The sequence below is a fragment of the Macrobrachium rosenbergii genome, chromosome 1 (genome assembly GCF_040412425.1).
Source record: "Macrobrachium rosenbergii isolate ZJJX-2024 chromosome 1, ASM4041242v1, whole genome shotgun sequence".
Taxonomy (NCBI): Eukaryota; Metazoa; Arthropoda; class Malacostraca; order Decapoda; family Palaemonidae; genus Macrobrachium; species Macrobrachium rosenbergii.
Window position 1 is genome coordinate 59,613,464 of NC_089741.1, and position 10,000 is coordinate 59,623,463.

At 33.0% G+C, this 10,000-nt stretch overlaps 1 protein-coding gene across 1 annotated transcript in view; it reads left to right on the forward strand.

The window, feature by feature from the left end:
* LOC136840535 (adhesion G protein-coupled receptor L3-like) overlaps positions 1-10,000 on the forward strand; it is a 44,696-nt gene that overhangs the window by 13,136 nt on the left and 21,560 nt on the right. The window contains exons 9-12 of the mRNA XM_067107180.1: positions 4,005-4,116; positions 4,414-4,508; positions 4,691-4,802; positions 5,709-5,845. Coding sequence (XP_066963281.1) covers positions 4,005-4,116; positions 4,414-4,508; positions 4,691-4,802; positions 5,709-5,845 — 456 coding nt within the window. The remainder of the gene's footprint in view (positions 1-4,004; positions 4,117-4,413; positions 4,509-4,690; positions 4,803-5,708; positions 5,846-10,000) is intronic.

Genomic DNA, 10,000 nt, shown 5'->3' on the forward strand with positions numbered 1-10,000 from the left:
CAGGCGGTTTTCTATGAACATCTGCTTGGCGGAGTGATAGCGGGGAGTTTGTGAGTCGTCTCAGAATGTCATTGTGAACAACAGTTACACGTCTCATGGTCTCTCGGGTATAGTTCGCCCAAAGTGAACACCCATATATGCTGTAGCAGTACGAGCGGAAGAGCAGCAGTTTCGTGTCTCGGTGACAGAAGGCAAACCTCCTTGCAATCATGTTGCCAGTTGCACATAGTTTACGACGACTCTGTTCTATGTCTGCCCGTATCTTTTAGGTCGTCTCTGATAATGTGTCCCAGATACGGAAATTCATGCACGAATTCCAGACGATGATTTCCGAGAAAAATTTGCTGTGCTGCAATATGCTTAAGCGATCTCAGGAACAGCGACATACTGAGTCTTGGTTTCGTTGTATGGATATCCAAATTCCTCTGCATATTGGGGGCGGGTGTCGATGAGTCGCTGGAGACCTTGCTGATGGGAAATCAGAACCATATCGTCGACGTAACAGAGGTTGTTTATTGTTGTTTCATTGATAGTGCATCTGATTGGGAGTTCAATTTGACATTCAGGGTATCTGTGTACGTGTTAAACAAGGTATGGAGAAGATATGCCTTGCCAGGCCCGTTTATGGAGCCGAAGGTGTACGACAGTGTCAGTTACTACATTGTTACAAGTTGCTGTGGAGACCAACAACATAAAAAATGCCAATTAGATATAGAGGAAATTGTGCCTCGTTTGTGAAACTTCAGGAAGAGCTTCAGGTAGTTTACTCTCTCAAATGCTTGTAAGGCTCACTATACATACATACATAATATATACACATACATGCATACATACATACACATATACATATATATATATATATATGTGTGTGTGTGTGTGATAATAAATATTGTATATATATATATATATATATATATATATATATATATATATATATATATATATATATATATATGTTCTTCTTTTAACGACGTTTTCCATTTTTCTATGGAGTAAACACGATGCCTTCTTTTGAAGGACTTTGATTTGGCTTTGGGGTAGACAGTAGTCTCGATCGGCTGCCCTGCTGACATCCCTTAAACCCCCGGTATGCATGTATATATATATATATATATATATATATATGAGAGAAGAAGAGAGAGAGAGAGAGAGAGAGAGAGAGAAATAAATAAGATAATCAAAACAGACAAGCAATCAAAATAAACATTTATAAAAATAGATACAATCGAATCAAACCTTAAAACCTAAAAGTAGATGAAAACCAATTAGATAAATCAAGGATAAAAAAGTAAATAAAACAAATACCTAAAATTATAAGATAAAATAATAAATATGGTAAATAAATAAACTCATTACTTAATGATTAAAATTGTGCAAATGACTCGATAAATTGAATTAATAAACAAAATATATAAAAGTCTATATGATAAAGTAATTACATTGAATTAAATTGACAAAATAAATATGAATATAATACATAGATAAATAACCAAAACTCAGATACCAATAACGTAAAAATATATATGAAAAAACAAGGGAATAAGAAACAAACTACCAAAAAAATATGAATTGATAAATAGAAATTTATTAATTACTAAGAACTTAAATGCAAAAGTAAATCTTACAAAAAATAAGAATAAATGCATAGATTTAACAAAAAAAGTCTAAAATTATTAAATAAATGAATATTTAGGTGAAACTGATAAGAAGAATGATTTAGAAGTAATTAAATAAATGATTACAAGATAAATTAAAAAAACAAGTAAATTTATAAAAATGAATAATTCAGTAAATAAAATGAATTATTAGATAAAGTAAGGAAATAAATAAAATAAATAAAATAATCTCTGGGTAAATAAATTAATGGTCACTAACTTAAATACGTGACCCAAAAAATTAAAATTAAACAAATAATTTACAGATAACAAGTAAACACATAAATACATCAAACGAAGTCAGTAAATGAAGAACATAAACTTACGTAAAATAAATCAACAAAATAGTAAGTGCATATATAAATTAAATAATTAATTAATTTAGTAAAAACCCATTGTTAATGAACAAACAGATACAAATTAAAAATTATAAATAAAAATAAAGGAATAAAATTGATAATTAAGAAAGTAATAGTTTATATATAGTTTTATATATACATATATATATATATATAACATATATATATATATATATATATACATATTAATATATATACATATATAATGTATATTATATATATAAATAGAGAGAAGAGACAGAACATACACTCACACACACACAGAACTTAATTATTTCTGTCTGCATTAATTTGACTTTATAATCCTTTATTTTTTTTTAGTACATGTAACTGAGGAAAGCAACAGTCAAGAGTTCAACATCAAGCGCTTTCACGTTTATTCACGCTTCGTCGGGAAACCACGACCCGTGAATAAACGTGAAAATTAATCTAAACTACTTTCGTCAGTATTCCCTTAGTATTACATATATACATATATATATATATATATATATATATGTATGTATATATATATATATATATATATATATATATATATATATATAAGAATACTTGAGGAAAGTAAGTTTAACATCAAAAAACATTCACGTGTATATATATATATATATACAGTATGACACACACACACACACACATATATATATATATATATATATATATATATATATATATATATATATATATATATATATAATGTGTCATAATATATTATGTACGAGTATGTATATATTTAAGTAAAAACATAATTGAATTATTACTGAAAATAGATAAATGAATAATTATCATAACCAAGAAAAAGCATTTATGCATGAATAAATAGATAAATAAATAAATAAAACAATGGTAAAAAAGTAAATGTAAAAAAAATAAAGAGATCAGGAAATAAAGAATGGAATAAAATTAATAATATTGAAAAAAGTGAATACTTAAATATAATAAATACAGAGGACAGATGATCAAAAATATAAAAAAGAAATAAATATTCAAAAAATTAATAAGAAAAATAAGTAAATAAACAAAGTAGAAGTAAATTAAGTAAAATAACTGATAAAATTAATAGAAATTATGAATAAATAACTAAGAAATGAGTGTATAAAACAATTACATTAAATGAATGAATAAAGTAATTAAATATATATAAATAAATGAACATGGTGATAAATAAATAGAATAGCTTAAATAACTAAAATAATATATCAACAAAAATATATTGATAAATAATGAATAACTGAGTAAGTCGATAAAATTAAAAAAAGAAACGATTTTATCAATAAAATATAGAAGTAACTATAATGTTGTAATTAAATATATTAATATAATAACAAACGGAAGTTATAAATAGATAAATTAAAATTAAATAAATATATAAGTGACTTAATATATTTAGTTACAGAAAAATAATACTTAAAATAAATAAAGAAAATAATAAGCAATTAAAAAATTAATAAACTAAATAATTAGGATAAATAAAAAGATGAACTATTAAAGAAATAAAAACCTGAATTGATTAACCAAATAAATTTTAAAAAATAAAAAATGACAGTAATAATAAAAAATAAAGAAAATATTGAATGAATAAAACACCTAATTAATTCATTATAATATAAAATATTAAAATTTATAAAGTCAATGAATATATAAATAAATAGGATAAATAAAAATCTTAAAATAAAGTAAATAAATAATTACAAAATAAAAAATTAAAGAAATGTGTGAATAAAGAGAAAATTAATAGGTAATAAATGAATACATAAATATAAAATTAAATCAGAAAAACCAATCGAGTAAACTAAGTCAAAACAATAAACAATTATATGCATAAACACATTAAATCAGTCAATCAATAGATCCATTTAAAATAAATTGATATAAGTAATAAAAGATATATGAAAGACAAAAAAATAATCATATAAACGAATGAAACTCCAAATGCTCATAGGGATACCAATCTCCTTATTAATGTTGATAATACTCTATTTCCTGATATCAGCCAATGGTCACCCGACGGATGTTACGTAATCAACACGACTCGTCACGTCACATACTGCGGATGTGAGCACCTCACAATGTTCGCGATTTTGACGGACATCCATCGTTATATCGTAAGTGTAAAGAAACACATTTATCTTGCTCTTTATCAGTTTTAGCAAAGGTGATGCGATGTAATTTTAAATGAAATTTTTATGAGTGGATCATGGTATGACTTTCATGAATGTGCTGTGAATGTTTGAAACTCATTACCTCTCTCATCTATATGTATACCTGGATCTTTTTATCTTTTAAAGTCTACTGCATATTTCTTTCATTCTTTAAACTCTTTCTTTTGCTTTTTTTTATTATTTACCCATCTCTGTCTCTACCGTGTATTTAGATATACTGCACCTACTCTTTTATTTCAGGGTCGTGACCAAGTCCTGGATATTTTGGGAACGGTGCTGTCAACCATCTCCTGTGTCTCTTTATTCGTCGCTTTTGGCATTTTACATTGCTACAAGTAAATTATGAGATTCAATTTTCTGTAGATCTGTAATACACAAAATTGCTTAACTTTGTTATAAAACTCTTCATAGCCTTTTTATAGGATATTATTCTTTAAACACTGGGAACTTTGAAATGTTTCTTTGCGAGAATCATTACGGATTTTTTCTTTGTTTACGTACGCTTCATCTCCTTCAGAAGTATTGCAAGTCAGCGGGTCTCCATCACCAAGCAACTGTGCGCCGCTTTGGGAATTGCGCACTTACTTCTCTTGTTTCTACTAGACCGAGACTTTCTGAAGCTCTCGGAGGTGAGCGTCATACACTTTTACTATCTTCCGTAATGATTAAATAATTGATCAAATGCTTAGGCTTGTTTTTTAATCCGAAGAGACCAAAAACAAAATTTTAACGTACCTATGGCCAGATAATTGGGAAGATCCATATATGCTCTTTTTCATAAAAGTGCTATTTACTTTTTTTGAACTAATGAGTAACTAAAATCAATGAAAGTTTCCATTTCCTTCCGTGAGATGCACAGAAATTCCAGGGTGATTTGGTATATATTTTTCAAGTTATATTCATAACTTTACTTTATGACAATTTAGGTTCTGATGTTCCTGGAAGATGAACCCTTTTCATATGGAACAAGCCAACAGGGGCCATTGGCTTGATATTTAAGCTTCCAGAGTATATGGTGTTCGTTAGAGAGAAGTAACAGAAGGTAATGGGGAATACAGAAAGAAGGGATCACTTGTTAAAAAAGAAAAAAAAATTAATAATTAAAAAGATAAGAATGTAACTTTTATTATAACATTCATAAGTCAGGTAAGGAAGGTTATGTTATAGCAACACAATGTATCATGTTAGGTTAGGTTTGGAAGGTTTGTTATGGCATCATTGAAAACTTTGGCCTATTTTAGGTTAGGCTAGGAGAATTAAGTTTTAGTATTCTTGCAAAAGATTAGCTTACAATACCCATATGTAAGATTATGGTGAGATGGGCGTTGGCGTTTCTGTATTAAGTTAGGTAAATTAGTTTAACAACACACATATCAGGCACTGGGTGGGAGGTAGTAGGGTGTGCAGCCTAGTGACAGCTCACGTCAGGTTGTGCAGGGCTTTAACGAAATTGATTTTCAATTCAAGTACATGAAAAAATTTAGGGTAAAACAGTACATAAGACCAAGCTTTACGATTTTTCCTTTGTTTTTCAGAGTGCCTGTTCAGTAGCAGCTATAGTGCTGCATTACTGGCTGACGGCGTCGCTGTTCTGGATGCTAGCAGAGGGCCTCCATCTCCTGCAGACAGTCACTGATGTGCTTTCACATGCGTCCTACATGCCTGTGTATTGGTTAGTACATTCCAGTGGTTCATCCATTTTATTAACCGTGACTCACATTCCCGTGCAAATCCGTCCTAGCACCCCTTGACCTTTATGCACTATTCACATGTATCGGGTATATAGAGGAAAACTTTCTGCCTCAGGGGGTAAAATGCTTAATAATTCTAATTTCCCTGATCCAAGTTCAAAACCCGACAGTGGAAAGACTAAATTCTCAATTTCATTGCCTACTTGGCTCAAATTATTTCAGTGGAAACAGTAAAAAATTATTAGGAAAACAAGATATTAAGATGGTCATCATAAACTGGTTTCATCATTACTATTATTGTTAAATAGTTTAACAAGACAAACGGGTATCACATCTTGGAAAAGTTGAAGAAGTTAGACAGTTAGGTGGGAAGAGGCCAAGGAGAATGGATTAAGAAGTAATAGGGAGAAAGACTTAGGCCAAATGGACGCCATGAAGAACCTGCTGTATTGCTTACAGTGCGTCACATAAGACGTACTGCAAGCGATACTCTCATCTCCCCACCGTTTTCCACGGAGCGCAACACCAGATCACCCACCCGCTGACCCAGCCCCTTCCACTGCTTTTAAGGAGTTTTTAAAAATTGTCCTTATAATAACTACTGCAGTACACCCATACCATAAAAAGGGATGGTAATATAAGAGAGGAAAGAGAGGCTAAGTCCCGACCTAGAGACGTAGCCTACCATCCTAAAGCAAGGACGTAAGCACTGAACATATATCCTACCTATTCATATTGTGGCCAATTGTAAAGCGGGCTGGCACCGGGCTGGACGACGATTAATTTGGAGACTATCATTGTTACTCTCTGGGAAAGTAGATATGTATATGGATGCAGTGTCATTATAAAAGTTATACGTAAAATGTTTGTGCGCAATAGAAATCGGAATGGCCGACCAATCTAGACAGAGAATTTTAGCATCATATGTATCATTATTTAAATTACAGTAGATAATAGGGTAGGTTTCAAACACGTACCCCCGCCCCCTTCCCCTTCAATATATATATGAAAATGCTTTTCAGTCACTACACTAATACCTGAATAAAAGGGACAGACAGCACAGTAATACCTGGTTAAAGGTGACAGGCAGTACAGTAATACCTGGATAAAAGGGACAGTCACCACAGTAATACCTGGTTAAAGGTGACAGGCAGTACAGTAATACCTGGATAAAAAGGAACAGTCACCACAGTAATACCTGGTTAAAGGTGACATACAGTACAGTAATACCACCTGGTTAAAGGTGTTAGACAGCACAGTAACACCCAGATAGTAGAGACAATCACCGTAGTAATACCTAGATAAAAGGGACACTCACTACAGTAATACCTGGATAAATGGGATAGTCACCTCAGTAATACCTAGATAAAAAGGACAGACAGCACAGTAATGCCTGGTTAAAGGGGATAGACAGCATAGTAATACCTGGGTAAGAGGGAGAGTCAACACCGTGATACCCACGTAAAAGGGACAGACAGCACATTAATACCTGGTTAAAGCTGACATACAGTACAGTAATACCTGGTTAAAGGTGTCAGACAGCACAGTAATACCTGGATAATAGGGACAATCACCACAGTAATACCTAGGTAAAAGGACAGTCACTACAGTAATACCGGGATAAAAGGACAGTCACAACAGTAATACCTGAATAACTGGGACAGTCACCACAGTAATACCTGGAGAAAAGGGAAAGACAGCACAGTAATGCCTGGTTAAAGGTGACAGACAGCACAGTAATACCTGGTTAAAGGTGTCAGAGAGCACGGTATTACCTGGATAAAAAGGGCAGTCACCACGGTAATACCTATATAAAAGGGACAGTGACCACAGTAATACCTGGTTAAAGGGGATAGACAGCACAGTAATATTTGATTAAGGGGGACAGACAGGACAGTAATACCTGGTTAAGGGTGACAGGCAGTACAGTAATACCTGGTTAAAAGAACAGGCAGCACAGTAATACAGTACTTGGTTAAAGGTTGTTTATCATACCTAATTTCATGTACCTAAGACCATAGAAATACCTGGATAAAAGGGACAGTCACCACAGTAATACCTGCATCCAAGGGATAGACAGAACAGTAATACCTGGATAAAAGGAACAGACAGAACAGTAATACCTGGATAAAAGGGACAGTCACTACAGTAATACCTGGATAAAAGGGATAGTTACCACAGTAATACCTGGATAAAAGGGACAGACAGAGTGTAAAGAAACAGCCAGTGTCAGGTATTATTACATGAGATGTAATTATAGCTGTTTTATCACTATGGTCCTGAAGATGATTGTAGCCTTCTGTGAAGCCTTATGTTATTCACTGTAATATTTGGATATACTCTGTATATTGATAACGTCTGCTTTTTTTTTGGAAGTAACGCGTAAAGCCCATTTACTCGTGACTTAAAATTTGCTAATGTAAATCCTCTACCTCTTTTCCTGAAGGACCAAAACTATTTAATTTTAAGTACACATAACAGCAACAGGAACCACATGAGAAAAAATATGCTGATCTTATCATAGGTATTATACTACAAAGTCAGAGTAGTCCATATCCTACACCATAACGTCTGTGCTCTCCTGCATTTGCATTACCATTGAAGTCCTCCAGTCCTGAAAGAAGGCGTCAGTTCACCGGAGATTTTCGATTCCTAGTGCTTTCATTTACTGTAGGTCTCATTAATTTTTATGTACTGCATATAGATACGTACTTATGATAAGCGTTGATTCCTTACTTGCAGTTATTGTTTGATGCTGAGCATTAATTCAGTTGTTCTGGTCCAAGCTCAGTTTTAATGATGGAAGCGAAGCTTGTGTTAGAGATTGTAGAGTTATAAATTGTAGACAGTAGATTGACAAGATGGGGTAAAGATAGGGTCTGAGCGAAGACTGTCCTGCTTCCGTTGCTGTTCAGTATGTTTTTGAATAGGGTGGGGCAGACAGTGAAAAAAGATGTGCAAGATGGAAATGAGTCAAGAATGGAGTGCAGAGTGGCTAATGTTTGTGGATGATAAAACACTTATTTTTATAGTGAAGAAATATTTCAGTCTTGTGAAAGAACTAAAAATGCCTGTAAAAGGAGAAAGTTGAAAGTAAATGGGAGAAAGAGTGACGTAATAAGATTGAAAGAATGGGAGCAGTAGATTTGTATAAGTATTTGGGAGTAGATAATTTGGTTGACGGTAGAATGAAGGAAGCCTTGATCGCACAATAAGTGAAACAAGGTAGGTACCAGGATATATGCAAAAGACTGGGGTGAAACTTGCGGCAGTCGATGCCCCAGCTGAATTGTATAAGGGCGTGCAAAACCAGCTCACCTCTACGGGAGTGAAGTGTGGATGTTTATAATGAAAGAAATAAGGTGGAAGCGTAGAGATGACGTGTTTTTTGTAGTATATAGAATGGAAGAAATGAGTAGATATGTAGAAGGCATAATAAAAAAAAAAGGGTTAACGCTGATGATAAGACAGTTCAGTGTTCTTAAATGGTTCGGTTACGTATCTTGTTGTCCAACCACTCCAACTCCCTCTTTCCTCTGTCTTAAACGGTGAATGACCCAAAGTGCCCCAGTATTTCCCTGACAGCCTAAATTCCATACAGTTAAGTCAAATCAATTCCGTTCAGTAGAAATAATGGAGGATGATTAGTCGACGAAAAGATTTTACAGTTTGAAAGGGGTAGGAGGATGTAGAAGAGGAAGATCTAGGAAGGTCTGGATAAATGGTATGGTTAGAGGTTAAGAAAAGAAGAGCATCACCATTCTGGAAGCTAGAGTGTGTATAAAAAGAGGTGAATGGCAATTTTGTAGGATAGTTTGCCATAGCGTTAATGAGCTTCCTGTGTAGGTGTATATTTAAACAACAAATACTGTCCATTTTTGACCAACTCAAAATCAGCATTGAGGGGGTAAGCCCCCCCCAACTTACACCCACCCGGTCAGGGTCCCATATTGATGACACCCTGTCTGAAAAACTTTCTAACACCTACACATACTCATAGTATTTTCACCACATCCATCCATCTGTAAAGCCAAATTTGGATAACATTTCCTCTGTAAGACAGGTCCAGCACTTCCTCCTGAATTAGACACTACTTTTACAATTTTTTTTTAAATTTTGGACCTGGGTCAGGCCAC